Source organism: Neolamprologus multifasciatus, chromosome 5 (genome assembly GCF_963576455.1).
Source record: "Neolamprologus multifasciatus chromosome 5, fNeoMul1.2, whole genome shotgun sequence".
In the NCBI taxonomy this organism is placed as follows: Eukaryota; Metazoa; Chordata; class Actinopteri; order Cichliformes; family Cichlidae; genus Neolamprologus; species Neolamprologus multifasciatus.
This window is the reverse complement of record NC_140443.1, coordinates 32601761-32616866: the sequence shown is the minus strand read 5'-3', so window position 1 is coordinate 32616866 and position 15106 is coordinate 32601761. Positions and strand designations below refer to the sequence as shown.

The 15106-nt window shown below is 40.9% G+C and overlaps 1 protein-coding gene across 5 annotated transcripts; it reads right to left on the bottom strand.

Moving 5' to 3' along the window:
- Positions 1-2747: 2747 nt before the first annotated feature.
- Positions 2748-14823, bottom strand: LOC146519121 (bactericidal permeability-increasing protein-like). 5 transcript variants are annotated; one of them, XM_085160038.1, is made up of 17 exons: positions 14557-14823; positions 14401-14481; positions 13350-13460; positions 13143-13257; positions 12911-13042; positions 12671-12826; positions 12494-12557; positions 12081-12141; positions 11911-12002; positions 11657-11833; positions 11517-11576; positions 11265-11432; positions 11114-11181; positions 10987-11029; positions 10849-10912; positions 3275-3351; positions 2748-3127 (listed from the first exon to the last, which is right to left on the bottom strand). In XM_085160038.1, the coding sequence occupies exons 3-17, from the start codon at positions 13450-13452 to the stop codon at positions 3089-3091; spliced, it is 1419 nt and encodes a 472-aa protein (XP_085016164.1). In that variant the 5' UTR covers positions 13453-13460; positions 14401-14481; positions 14557-14823; the 3' UTR covers positions 2748-3088. The 5 variants fall into 5 exon arrangements, with proteins under 5 accessions (XP_085016164.1, XP_085016162.1, XP_085016163.1 ...); XM_085160036.1 differs by having other exon boundaries at positions 14407-14481; XM_085160037.1 differs by having other exon boundaries at positions 14401-14823.
- Positions 14824-15106: the final 283 nt, after the last annotated feature.

Here is a 15106-nt window from a genome sequence, read left to right as displayed (position 1 = left end):
TCGTCCACAGTGCTTAGCTGATTGATCTTGTAGGGTTCATTTTTGTTCCTTCGCCTGATTCAAATTGTGAATATGTTTGCCTTCCCTGAATTTGTCCATGGTTGTTTGTTATTTAAAAAAAGATAAAAGTGTTGAATAAGTTGAAATGTTCCACACTGTGCCTCTGTGATTGTTCCAGAATCCAGAATGACCTCTCCATGTAAAGACCATTTCCCCCCTGCATATTTGCGGATTTGAAAGTTAGCTGGTCTCTAACTTCAACTTTTACTTCTTTCTGATATTTTTAAATTTGAAAAAACTCAAATATATTTTGATATTTTTAGTGTCAGAATTTTTTTTTTTTAAATTTTTGTTATATTTAAACCTGACATGCATGAATTATGACAATCTCAATCAAGATTTTCTTTCTTAAGTATTTTTATTCATCTTTAGGCATGAAAAAAAGACTACATTTGTCATGATCCTGGGTCTTTTGACCCCGCGTTTTAAGTTTGAGTTTATTTTGATATTCATGGTCTATTTTCAAGTTCATTAGATTATCTAAGTTCATTTGTTTATTTAGATTCCCCTTGTGTCTTCTACCCCTGTGTTTTAGTTTCCTTTTGCCTTTATGTGTTTCATGCTGCGTGTCTTATGTCATCAAGGCTATATTGTCTTGTCTGTGTCTCATGTTCCTGTTTTATTTTGAAGGTCTGTGTCCTATGTCAGCATAGTCAACTTTGCTTCCTTTATCTTGTTATGTCAGATTAGTGTCAGCTGTTTCCCCATGTGTTCCCACTTCCCCTAATCACCTCCTGTGTATTTAAGTCCTCTGTTTTCAGTGTCACTGTCAGGTTGTCTGTGTTCACGCCACGTTTTCCATGCCATGTTTCATGTCTAGGTTTTTCTTGTTGTTTATTCAGTTCTCCCAGTTTAGGTTGATGTTAATTTACTTCAGTTTGCCTTGCCCTTTCTTTATACCTTTTTTTTTACCAGCCTTATTAAACGGCTCGCTTTTTGTTAACATTCAAGTTCTGTTCCCTGTTCCTTGGAGTCTGCATTTTGGGTCCTTTTTTCAATTCATACAGTCTGCCTCCCCCAGACTGTGACAACATTTTTTTAAAATATACTTTTCAAAGAGTTTTTTACATGTCCACTTAGGTGGACAACATGTGTTTTAATTTATGAAATTGACAAACAAATGCACATCAGTGTCTAATGTAGTGGTTTATGTGCAAGTATACCATCAACACTGATACAAATACAAAAAAACTGCCTTTGAATAGCTGTCCCCTGTAGTGACCACAATGAGTGAAAGGGTTAAAATGCTATTGATTGTATTTTAATGATGCAAGCCTTTAATCTCACTTCACTTTATTTTGTGACTATTTTAAGAATAATATAAAATGTGCATTTCTGTTATTATTACTTTTCTATAATTTTACCAATTTAGGGGAAATAATGACAAAAGATACATGACTATTATAAAACAGACTGTGAAATTACTGCAAATTACTGTAAACATACCTACCAATTGACAGTCTATTAATACTTCCTGATGTTACATAGCCATAACAACACAAAATTACATAACATAGAAGTTGATTAACAAGCAAATCTATGTAAAATTACAAAAACATCTGCAAATAAATCATCTTGATCTACAGGTGCAATTTTTCACGTTATTGTACATTCGACATGTTAATTCACGTCTTTTTTGTAATTCAATGATATTTCATGTATTTAAAAATAACAGGAAATTTCTGAAAAAATATATTTTAAAAAATTCTGGTAAATTACAGATTTTGTTTACAGTGTAGAAAGCCTGTTGAAACATGTCTGGTAAAACATGATGCACAGTAATATGTGTGTTAATGCAGTTTGAAACCTGCTAATGCGCTCTAATGTAATAGCAAATTTCTCCAAGAGAAGGACAGAAAGCTTCCTGCCTCTGTGAACTACATAATAAACATGTATTTGTTTTGAGTTTTTATATTTTTATATATAATTATTATAAACTGTTTAGTGCTGAATATGTAAATATATTTGATTCATTATGTGACTCTGACTCATTATCGATTACTTAGATTAAATATGTCAGAAAGGGAGATAAGGCTCGCTAACACAGTGGTATAAAAACTATTGTAGATCAGTGAATTTATTAACTGCTAATTAGTGAAAAACTGAGGTTTGTCTCTGTCTTTCTGTCCATATTCACACATCTGAGTTTCCCATTGTGACAGTTTTTAAAGTTGTGGATAGAAGTGGGGGGCTGGTCTTATGCCATGTGTATTGTGGCTGTAAAAGTTATTCATATGAGTTCATTTATTTGGCGTGAGAGGTGGAGATGTTATTAGAATGGATGCGTGCTTTAGCTCAAACCTAAACCCCCCAAACTTGACTCTTTTTTAAAACACTAACTTTCTATGATCAGTATTTAGAGATGAACCACACACACCTCAATAACACTTTTATTTTAATGAAACAGAGCAGAAATAAAATGACCTCAGTAATCTGCATACAGGAAGTTACTTTTTTATCACAGATTTTATCGAATTTGTAACAATAAAAGTGAAATTCCTGTCCAAATGTTGCTATTAACAGGACTATGTGAGTGTGTTAGATCATTTTGTAACTGTTACAATGTTTGTAACCCTTCTGAAGCTATGGCCATCATGTAGAGACTTCCAGGTTGCTTCACTCACTCAAGATCTTCCTAAACAAACTGGACCACTGAATCGTACCCTTGACATCAGTACAAACCTTCCTGATGAGTTTATGGGCTCAGCCACTGGTTTCAGGTCATAATGAAGCAAAGATTAGGTCGGTATCAACTGTTTATATACCTATCATTTGTCATCAAAGTTGACAAAATCAATGCATAGAAAATATATTATAGATATTTTAAAAATCAAATGATGTCCAAACAGTCATCAGACAGAAGTAATACTCATTCTCATTTGTTTTTTGTTTGTTTGTTTGTTTGTTTGTTTGTTTTGGGGGTTTTAGTGGAATTTCTGCCAGATGATCGTACTCTGACTGTAATTGTGTCTTTATGGAAGGACGCCAGAATGCAGAAAAGACTCCTGGGAGTTTTCAGGAGTGCAGTTCAGCTGAACTGAACATCTGTCCCAATCAGGATGTAGTCCTAGAAGGAACAGTTCACAGCTTTGAGTTAAAAATCTCTCTTAGAAATGTCAAGATTTCTAATTAGATCTCATGTCATAAACAAAAAGCACCAAGCTCACAAACATGCTTAAACAAACTTATTAAACATATTATCAGTATCTCTGACCTTCAGCACATCAAGCTGGGTGTTCATAAGCTTCATCTTTCCAATTGTGGGCAGTGGGTATCCCTTAGCAAGTTGGACTGCAAAATGAGATTCAGAATTTTAGATCAACTTTCACAGTCTTATAAGTGGCCTATTGTTAATAGGAAGTACTTGTATTAGACGGCTCATGTTTTGGAATCTGTGGATCTACTGCCATCTACTGAAATACAACATTAAAATACACTTTAGGAGGAAAATCAGTGAGTTTACAAATCCAATCCAGTCATGGAGATGTTCAAGTTACAATCACACATTTCTGCAACTCCACCTAGAAGTAAAAACGTGACCAGATTTAAATTAGGCTTAATCTTTCTTTCTTTTTTTTTTTTTTTTTCTTTTTTTTTTTTTTTTTTTCCGCCTGTCCCATTTGGTTCTTTAGCCGTCAGAATTGTTGTCTGAAGACCAACAAGGATACCCAATGGATTTATTTTGCCAAATGGATCATCATGGCATTGCCGTATTGGTCCATTTGATCGACCTTTGTTTTTATTATTTATTTTATTTTCAGTTGTTACAGACGGGACAGACATGAGTGAGGGATAGGAAAGGGAGAAAGAAAGAGGAAGGAAAAGAAAAACAGAAGGGAAGAGGGACAGTGAGAAAGGGGGGAAGAAAAAATATCTCCGGGATCACCTGTTGAGAAAAAAAGAATAGAAAACAAGCAAAAAAAACAAAACAATGCAACATACTATACACAACACCATCGCATTAATCTAGCTAAGTGTAAACAGCAGTAAATACTAAATATTGAATGTTGTTGTGCAGCACGCAGGACAGACAGCGCACAATGTGCTTTGAAGTAGCAGCCAAGAAAGGTGTGATTTAAGTCTACGAACAGTGAACACCCATGTGCACACCTGTGTGGATCGGCGCGCTTGTATTCAAATGGTTTCCCCATGTAATGGTCTGCTAGAGGATGTAGAGAGCCATAGCCCCGTCCCCCAGGGCATGAAGCAGGCATGGAGGAGATCCAGGCCCCAGACATCCAGAGGCCCCAGAGTGCAAGAGCCCAAGGAGGACCACCGGAGGGGCATCCGTGCCACCTTCATGGGAAGGGCTGAGGATCCCCAGATGAGGGGTCACCCAGTAGCCACCGGGCAGAAGCTAGAGGGGGCTGCACTGGCGTGCCCGCCGGCTCCGCCGGCAGCCAGCTGTGCCAGAGTGAACCGAGCCGCAGGCACAGAGGCCGGAGGCCCGAGGGCCCCCCGCGCCCCGGAAGAGGCCTGACCGAGCAGCAGGCGCCAGGCCCCGCCAAGTAGCCACCGGGAGTGAGCTGGCACATGACCTGAGCGCCCAGCCCTGGACACCAAGAACCAACAATGCACCGACCCCTGAGGGCATCAGTCACCGGCAGGGAGTGTGGTGAGGGGAGATAGGCCTCCACACTTTGGAGGGCCTTGGAGTTCCCAGAGAGGTGGAGTCTAAGACCCGACCTGACATATAGACACAGACAAACAGGCACACACAGACACAGACATGCATTCCCACCCTCATGCACACATATACAAACACTCAGCACTCACCCAACGTAGGAATAAACGTAAATGGACATGTACACACAATCACACTCCCCAAACATACTCTATACCCCGGGTCCAGGTATCCTCACCCCCAGAGATGGAAACGGCACCCAGACCCAAGAGATGTTACCCTTCCCTCCGGGGTGGAGGCAAGCAGACCGCCCCAGGCTCCGCAGCAGCAGGGAGGCCAATCGGACAGCCAGCATCTCTTCCCAGCCCCCCCGCCCCGATGGCTAGCAGAGAACGGGGGTGTGTTAAGACCCCATACCTCCCTCCTCCCGCTCAAGTGTAGTGTTGCTGCGTGTTGCTCTAAAGTGTATTTAAAACAAGGGAGAGCATGGTGCTGCTGCCAGAGAGCAGCAGGTGTTAGCACGGCCCCTCCCGAGAACCCTCAATGTCTACATGGATTTAAAATTGAGAGGTGGGCACCGGCGCCAGAGGTAGGTTTGAATACACAGACCGTCTACTGGACGCCGTTAACGTGCCCACCCTCAAGGCCCTATATATATATATGTGTGTGTGTGTGTTATGAGAGTGTAAGTAATGTGGATGTCTAAGTTGTGAGATAAAATTGAGGCACAGGTGGCCAGAAGAGGACAGAGGGGGGGGGAATGTCTCCCCTGCACCCTGGTGACACACCCGCACCCCAAAGCCCTACCTGTGTGGGTGGGTGTGGTGGAGCGGGAAGAGGGAGGCAGCCGGGGATGGGGAGGAAAAGAAGGGAGGGGAGGGTGTCCCTCCCTAGGGCCAGCTCCCCCGCTGACCCCAATATGCACCCCCGTCCTCTGGTATCCACCAAGGCAAGGGAGCCCAGGCCCATCCAGACCGGGGCCTACGGCAGCAGCACCACCAAGCCCCACAGGACCCGGGGCAGCCCACCCCACCCCACCGCAGAGGAAACTGTACCCACCCCAACATTCAATCATCTCCCAGACTACACAAGACACAGACACCCAGGTTAAGTTTATTCTCCACCTCTCCTATGTCTCTCCCCCACCTGCAGAGTGGACTCCTGCAAAGATGGAACAACCTCCCTGCCAGTTCAAGAGCCCCCCGGTTAGGCCGATGCACAAGAGGCCCCCTGCGCCAGGGCTGAGCCCCCGTGCACCCACCCGCCCACAACCTCGGCGACACACCGACGAGGACCGAAGCCCCCAAGGCCCAGCCAGAGCCCCAGCACGGAGGCGAAGCACCCCCGAACCCCAAACCTCCACGCCCGCCCCGGATCCACTCAGGGGCAGCCAGGCCACCAGGCCAGTAACCTACGTCCGCCAGCACAGACCATCCTCCAGCCCCGCTGCACGCGGCCACGAGGAGAACAACCTCTGAGAGCGACCAGAGCCACTAACCAGGTTATGAACACAACCCCCGGGTTAAGCCCTCCAGGGATAACGTCTCTAGGAGTCCTCCAGGTGCCCTAAGCCCATCCCAACCTCCACATCAACCACAATAGCCAAGGCGGGACCAAACCACGACCCCCTACCCCCGCTAGGTGATGGAGCCGATCAAAGGAGCCCAGAGGGATTGATCTAATGTGGTGGCAGAGGCTATATCGAGACTAATGTGATCTATTAGATAGTTTCTATATTGGCTAGAATTAAGATTATTTTTATTTTTCCAGTTCATGAGGACCGTTTTCTTGGCGATGCATAGGGCAATAAAAACCATGTGGACTGTATTAATTTCTGTAGTGACATCATCCAAATTTCCCAACAAGCATACTAAAGGGGAGGTTGGAATTTTACATTTCAGACACTTTGATAAGTCCTCACATATCTCGTGCCAAAACTTCTGCACTGGTGGACAGAACCAAAGAGCGTGGATGTAACTGTCTGGTGTATTGCCTTGACAGTGTGAGCAGTTGTTGGCGGATGTAAAGCCCATCTTAAAAATTCGATGACCTGTATAGTGCACTCTATGCAGTATTTTGTATTGTATTAATTGCAGATTGGGATTTTTAATCAATTTAAAGGTTTTTAAGCAAATCTGAGACCAGACGTTTTGGTCTAAGCTGACTGATAAATCTGCGTCCCATTTTGCAATAGGAAGGGATATTGATTCATCTATTTTAGAAAGTGTTCTGTATATTTTAGATAATAGTTTGGGGGATTTAAGAGTAAGAAATTGAACCACACTTGGTGGTGTTTGTAATTCAACTTGACTGAGGTTAAATTTATTTTTTACTATGGATTTAATTTGTTGATATTCTAAAAATCTTTTCTTGTTGATCCCATATTGTGTAACTAGTCTGTCAAATGGAATAAATTCTGTTCCCTCTAATATATGTTCTAAGTATTTAATTCCTTTACAACTCCATTCTGGGAAATTAATCATATTTTTGTTTTGTAATATGTCAGGGTTATTCCAGATAGGTGTACGTTTGCATGGGATTAATGAAGACTCCGTTATTTTTAGAAACTCCCACCATGCTGTCAGAGAAAAGCTGATGTTGATGCTTTTAAAGCATTCATGTCTTTTGATGTTTGAGCTAATAAATGGTAGGTCTGAAATCTCTAGATCATTGCATAGTGCCTGTTCAACATCTAGCCAGGGCTCATCTAAGAGGGTACATTTTAACCATTCTGAGATGAACTGAAGCCTGTTGGCTAAGAAGTATTGGTGAAAATTAGGCAGATCTAATCCTCCTCTATCCTTGGTTCTTTGTAGCGTTTTTAGGCTGATGCGCGGGGGTTTATCTTTCCAAAGGAATTTAGAAATATGTGAATCCAGAGATCTGAACCAATCTTGTGATGGTTTGTTAGGGATCATTAAAAATAAGTAATTTATTTTTGGCAAGATCATCATTTTTATAGTGGCGACCCTTCCCATGAGTGATATGGGTAGAGATTTCCATCTAGTCAGATCGCCTTCTACTTTCTTTAGAAGTGGGATGTGGTTTAATTTAATTAAGTCTGAAAGCTTAGGAGAAACATTAATACCTAAATATTTAATATTTCCAGATTGTAGTGGGGCAGAAGATGAATTATGGAAGGAGCAGTTAATGGGAAGAACTGTAGATTTTGGCCAGTTAATTGAATAATCTGAAACTCTTGAAAACCAGTTTATTAGAGTAATTACCTCAGAGAGGTTGATTTGTGAGTTTTGCAGAAAAAGCAACACATCATCCGCATAGAGACTGATTTTATGTTCTACGTTATTACATTTTATGCCCTTAATTGTTGTAGCCTGTCTAAGTGCTGCTGCTAGAGGTTCGATAAAAATTGCAAAAAGTGAAGGGGAGAGTGGGCATCCCTGTCTGGTGCCCCTCAGGAGACAAAAGCTGGAGGATGTCTGGTCATTTGTTCTGATACGAGCTGTTGGGGAATTGTATAATATTCTTATCCAATTTATGAAAGAGTTTCCAAAACCAAATTTGTGTAAAGTTGCAAATAAAAATTTCCAGTTAACTCTGTCAAATGCTTTTTCTGCATCTAGAGATAATATTATGGTTTCAATGTTTTTATTGTATGAGTAGTCTATTAAATTAAGTAATCTACGAGTGTTTGTTGAGGAGTGCCGACCTTTTATGAAACCAGTTTGGTCAGGATGAATTAAGAGGGGGGTTATTTTCTCTAATCTCTTTGAGAGAGCTTTGCAGATTATTTTAAGGTCTACATTTATAAGGGATATTGGACGATAACTTGAGGGAAATAAAGGGTCTTTTCCTGGTTTTAGCAGGAGACTAATGTTAGCAGAATTCATATTTGGTGGTAGTCTGCCATTTTTCTTGATTTCCTGCAACATTCCATGGAATACTGGTGCCAAAATTGTCCAGAATTCTTTGTAGAATTCTGCAGGAAAGCCGTCTGGACCTGGAGCCTTGTTATTGGGCATACTTATCAGGGCTTCCTGGAGTTCACCTGGCGTCAGTGGTGAATCCAGTGCCATTGCTTGACTGTCTAGTAATTTTGGAAGAGTTACGTTGTCAAGAAACAAATCAATTTCATTTTTAGACGGGTTTATTTGTGGTGAATATAAAGTTTCATAGAAATCCCTAAAAATCTTGTTTATTCTTCCAGGGTCATATATTGTGTTCCCTGATAAATCTTTAGTAGCACATATAGTTGTTTTTTCTTTATTTATTTTTAACTGGTTTGCTAGAAATCGACCTGGTTTGTTACTGTGTTCAAAATTCTGCAAGCGAAGTCTTTGTACAAGGAATTGTGTTTTTCTATTAATAATTTCATTTAATTCTAGTTTTGTTTTGCATATTTTGTTCATTATTTCTTGATCTTGGTGGAACGCGTAGGCTTCTTCTAAGGATTTGATGGTTTTTTCTAATTCCTGAATATTTTTGTTTTCTTCTTTCTTTTTGTGTGATGAGAAAGAAATTATTTTACCTCTCATCACAGCTTTTCCTGCTTCCCATAGAACAGAAGCAGATATTCCGGGAGTGTCATTAAAGTCTAAATATGAAGTCCATTCCTTTTTAAAATATTTAATAAAGTCTTCATCTTTAAGTAGTGATGTGTTAAATCTCCAGTTTTTACTTGGCGTAGTATTATTCTTGTGCATTAGTGTTAAAGATACAGGAGCATGATCGCTGACAGCTATAGGGTGAATCTCAGTGTCTGAAATGTCACTCAGCAGTGAGCTGCTGACCAAAAAATAATCCAGACGAGAGTAGGAGTGATGAACATGTGAGAAGAAAGTATATTCCTTACTGTTGGGGTGAAGGGAGCGCCATGCATCGCAAAGGCCATAGTCGCTCATATACTGTTTGATTATATTTGTGGATTGCCAATTGCGCTGAGTTCCTGTTGTGTTGAGCCTATCCATTTCTTCATTTAGTCCAAGGTTGAGGTCGCCTCCAAGAATGAGTGTGCAATCAAGGTGTTCAGAGAGTGCACTAAAAAATCCGTGGAAGAATGAGGGTTCATCAACATTTGGACCATATATACTTACAATACATAGTTTTTTGTTCAATATTGATAGTTTAATAATTAGAAATCTACCCTCTGGATCTATAACTGTATCGAGTACTGTAAAATTAACATTTTTATGTATTAAAATAACATCTTTCAATCTTTCTTTCAAGGTTTTCTCATAGGGCAGAGTTGCATGTCTCTTTCACTGCATCAGAACAGGGACGGTGACTCTACAATTTGACTTGGAGGAAGAAGAATCAATTGCAGGAATCCGGAGTAAGGTGATTGCTGAGGAAAGTTTGTGATTCGAGCACAAAAACCTTTGTGGCTGTTTGATGAGGTGAGAGTGGGCGAACTGTGGAATGTGCTAAAGTAAGTTCACTGGTGAATTTCATTCATTGTGAAATGAGTGTGGTAGTCCCTAAATGGCACTATCCAACTTCCCTGCTTACTCATCCCAAAAAATCTCCAAGCTACCCAGCGCCTCCCGTCTCTCTGTCGCACAGAGACAGAAGAATAGAAGAATACGAGAAGCATAAATAAGCAACGTGGCCACAGCATCTTGCTGATGAACATAATTTACAGCAGCTCTAAACCACAGAAGAAGGACCTGTTCTTAATAAACAAACACACGTCTCTGCTACGTTGTGCCTACCAGTACCCACACAGTGGATATACATCGGCAGTACGTTGCTGGAGGGCTGTTTTACTCAATGCACTGGTAATAACTATCCAGTGTTTTCAACTACATACCCTGGCAGAGCTATTGGGTCTGCACAGCAGCTTTTTATGGTCTGTTCTACTGTTGTCCCAAACTGGCTCGACATGAAGATGTGGATTTTGCTAGTTGGATAGGCCAAAGAGATTTTTCAAGTAAAAAGTAATGACAACGATTTGCAGGAGACATCAATAACTGTGAAGTCAGGAGTGGTTATTCCACGTTACAGTCATTGCCCAGTGTCAGTATTAAACTCGAGTATTTAAACATTCGTCTGCAAAGGTCATTGTATGCTCTGTGTAGGTCCTTCATGCTGTTTGTATAATATTCCCAAGGACTTTGGAAGCGTTGAGAAAATGCAAATGGAAATCCTTTTTGGAGATTTTGGTGAAAAATCCTCTTTAGAGTTCAAAGTGAGGATGAACTCACCATTAACAGCGGGTATCACCACCAATTTGAGGACCCCTTGAAAGACATTTTCCAGTGGTCCCACCTGTAGGTTAGATGTAGGGTTAGTTTGAGTTGCTGATGGTTCAGACTGTTATTGTATAAAAACGCACTTCTTACCTGAAAGTCTCCCACATAACTTTTGTCCAGGGTCAGATCCATTCTGTGCAAATTAGACTAAATTAGAACGTGATGTTCATCTTAACAAAGACCTCTCGGCCCTATTTTTCTTTGCCAGTTAACTCACTTGTTGAGGGTGACAGCTGCAGCCAATTTCATTTCACTGACAAACATACGGGCACTCACGCTGGCCTCCTGTCAAGGCAATGGTGGTTCATTTCAGATGGTTTTCTAAAACCACAAAGACAATTTAAAATCATATCAGCTGGGTAACTTACCAAGTTCAGGACAAAAAGAGGCGACAGAGTAGAGTTGGGCTGGATGGCAAAGGCCGTCACTGTGGTGGTGGCCTGGACTGTTGCGTTGTTGGGCTCAAAGGTCAGTGTGGGGGGTTTCACTGTCTTCACCAGCAGCTTCATCATCAGACCTGGGAACTGCTTAGCAATCTAAAAAAAAAGGAGAAATTCAGATGACAAGCTACCAAACATTTATACTTTAAATACTTTAAATATACCAAATTGTGTTGTCACCTGTGGGATAAAGGCTCCAAACGTTTTGGTGTTGAGTCGGATTGGAGAACTTTTTGGTATCTGGCACGACAAAGTGAGAAAGGTTAGATCAGTTTGATGCCCTGAAAAGAAGGTATGAGACTCAGGAGGCAGCAGTTTACCATGTCGTCAGTGATGGACAGGCTGAGGACTCCAGCATTGTTGTAGACGAAGGCTGCAGAGTTGACAGTGAAGGCAGACATGCCGATGTACAACATGTTGTTGTTCTGGGGTGGCAGGTTAAAGGCCGCTGGTGAGAACGGAGGCTCCTGATGCTTCCCGATGTTGTAAAATTCCCCCTGAGAAAGAAGATTTTTTAAAAATAAAATGATATCTTTAGATTCCTGTAAAAATGTAGTATTGCATAATTCTTTACCTTCAAGCTCAGATCTATCGAGGACTTTAAAACAGTCGGGGACGATACCATGGAATATTCAATCTCTGCATACTTGTCCACCTTGGCTAAGACTGCATAGAGACAGAAGCTCACTCATATGTTCATCACCAGTGAAACAGCTGATTGACTAACTAAACAGGATACTTTACCATTGAGAGTTTTCAGCTGAGGGTTTAAATCAGATACTGCATCAGCCACCAGGGGGCAGATCTGCAACAGCAAGTAGTGAAAAGAAGAACCTTATTTTCAGGAAGAAATCTGGAGACAGTGATTTGTATCGGATAAAGTCATCATCAAAGGCTCACAGCGGCATTTCAAAATTAAACCTTTGGTGAATGTTTCAAACAAAAGAGCAGTTGTAAAAAAAATTAATTAATTAATGCAATTAATTGAGCAGCAGTGAAGCAACAGTGAAGCTTGGCACATCTGTAGATGCACCTTTTATATTATTTATTCATTTTACTTCAGAGTTAAAGATAATGTGAGACACTGTGCACTAGCAGACACTTCTGGTCAGTTGCATGAGCTTGATTTCTGCTGCATGTAGCTGATTTGCTCTCACCTGTTTCTGCATTGCATTGCGCAGAGCCTTATCAATAAATGTTGTGAAGAGATTGTACAGCCAGCTAACAAAAGACAAACAAAAACAATAACAGCAGGATTTAGAGAAATTCTGCCATTTGTCAAGAAAATGAAGTAAAATAGTAAAACCCTTCTCCCTCACAGCTGGGTTTCTCACCTCGCTCCACCATGAAACTTGACCTTTGCACTTCCAACAGTGGCTGAGCAGCTGTCACTGCTGACCGCTGGTCGGCCTGTCTCGTCACTCTTGATGGAGATGGTTGTAGCGATACTGAGACCATTCACATCCAAATCAAAAGACCCGCTGTCCTTTCTAGTAAAATAAAAAGGATATCAGATATTATATTTGTAAGCAACCAAATTATCTTCCCTGTACAAGAGATGTTACCTCACTCACATTATTCGCAGGTACTTGACCCTCCAGTTTCCATTCAGACTGATGAAGGCATCACCTATAGACAGTGTGACTCCAGTCCCTGGCACCAGATCCACTGAAGACTTTGGTAAGCCCACATTAACTATGTGCATACTGGAGGAATGAATGTGTTTTTGTTAAAGAAGGAAAAGGACAAAATAACAGTTTGCTACAGAATCGAAACACATGCAAAAGAAAAAATCTGGTGGCTTACTTTGACAAACTATACTGAACCTTTCCAATCGGAGACACCTTCTCTGTCCCAGAAAAGTCTGGAATTTTGATTGATCCGAGTTTCTGCTGGATGACAGCCATGCCCAGTTGCCTGCCTAAGAAAAAACAAAGAAAAAAGAATCTGATGAACAAATCCTGGAGAAATCAGTGCTTTTCTAAAAATGAACCATTTTTACACAAGACTTACCATATTCAATGCCCTTTTCTGTCAGCCTGACCTTTACTCCAGGATTGATGCTTAAGGTTGTGGGGATGAGAGCCACCAGACCCAACCAACAGCACAGGAACATCTCAGCAGCTGGAAAAGAAGGACAAGAACATCAGCAAAATTCCTGTTTATGCAAGAGCAACAGAAGACGGAGCAGTATTGTGAAGAAAGATTGGAAAGAAAGAAATTAAAGAAGATGTACAAACACAACATTACTGAAGTACTATGCAGTGGAGGAGAAGTATAAAGCGGTTTATTTCATGCTTCATTGAAAGAGCTAACAGTCATTGCTTCACATGAAACCACATGTCCCCTGAGAGGTCAGCAGGGTGAGCTTGAGCGATATCAAACTAGGCTGATAGTCAGGGCATAAAGATGGTCCGCCATCTTTACCAACACAGCGTGTTTCAAGCTAGATGTGCATACAGTTTTAAACCAGAGCAGTTACATGCTTTTTGTCTACAGCGTGTCATTCTCCCCACTAAACCAAAATAAAGCTGACCCTTTCTAACTCATACTTGAACTTTAGTACACTGCATGTGTGGATGGCAGATCTGGACTCTGTCTGTCTGAAGAATGTGGGTTGTTTTTGTTGTTTTATTGAAGATCATTTGGTTTTTACAGCCCACACTAGAAACCAAAACCTTTCTTTATACCCAGTAAAAAAAAAAAGCATCCTCAATGTTGTCAGTTTGGCTCAAGTATGTTTCATGTTTCATCTGAATGCATCTGAATCTCAGTGTGTTCAACACTCAGAGATGATGCACTCAATACAAACCACATCTGTCTTAACCTGAGTTGCAACACTAGTTTGCTCAACTAATAACAAGTCTTTACAAGTCAAACCTTATAACAACAACCAAAGCACACTGAGAGATTAAATATAACTTATTTTGCAGTAGAGGAGCCACGTACCCTTTCAGATTTTACCCTTTGAGATTTCTGTGTTAACTCCCTGCACCATCTGTGTTGAGATTAAGCATTACAACTCAGAAAACATTGCTGCCATATACATTTAACCCGCACTCACTCTTACCTGAAGCAACAGTTCGTCCGGAAGACGTAGCTTGTCCTTTCTCAGACGATGTGTCAGCGTAGCCAAAGAGTCAGACTGAAAGAGGAAGAGAATCACATGCGCTCTAATTCACTTACTTAATCAGGAACCGAGCTTCTCAAAGAATCTCACCCAGCAACAATAAGCAAACATGCCGTTTGCAATGTCCCTTTATTGAATTTCATTCCACTCCCTTATCATTTCTTCACAAAAGACTAACAGTGTAGAAGTTAAAGATTATCAGAGATTTTAAAGACAGACTAAGTCAACTACTGTAAAGCTTGGTATTGTTTGAAGAACTTTATGTCCTTGATAGTTCGTCCTCTTGTTTTGCAGGCATGTCTGTGTTTTAGTTCCTTGCATGAATTTACAGTAAGTATTACACAAGAACCAGGCACAACTCAACTTCCCACTTCCTCATCTCAGTTTTTCAAAGAATTATTGAATGTGTTCAGCTGCCAGGCCGGCTTTTTAAAGAGACAAAGGCTGCTTTCCACTCCACCCTTGTGGACTCAGTATCAGTTATCAGTCCCTTGAGTGAATTTCAAGCATTCAAATGGACTCAAAGATGAACTTGGTGGATTTTGGTCTCTTTATTAAAGTCACTGGGATCTCACACAACACAATTTTGGCTATAACTAAAGTATTAATGTGCTTATTGTGACTGCCATAACCTTTTAAC

What these genes read in the sequence shown, in the direction of transcription:
- LOC146519121 (XM_085160037.1), bottom strand. Translation starts at nt 13,452, where the DNA reads ATGTTCCTGTGCTGTTGGTTGGGTCTGGTGGCTCTCATCCCCACAACC. An exon ending in GTTCAGTATAGTTTGTCAAA is followed by an intron (nt 13,043 to 13,142) that starts GTAAGCCACCAG and finishes TCATTCCTCCAG; the next exon opens with TATGCACATAGTTAATGTGG. An exon ending in GCAATGCAATGCAGAAACAG is followed by an intron (nt 12,142 to 12,493) that starts GTGAGAGCAAAT and finishes TTGCTGTTGCAG; the next exon opens with ATCTGCCCCCTGGTGGCTGA.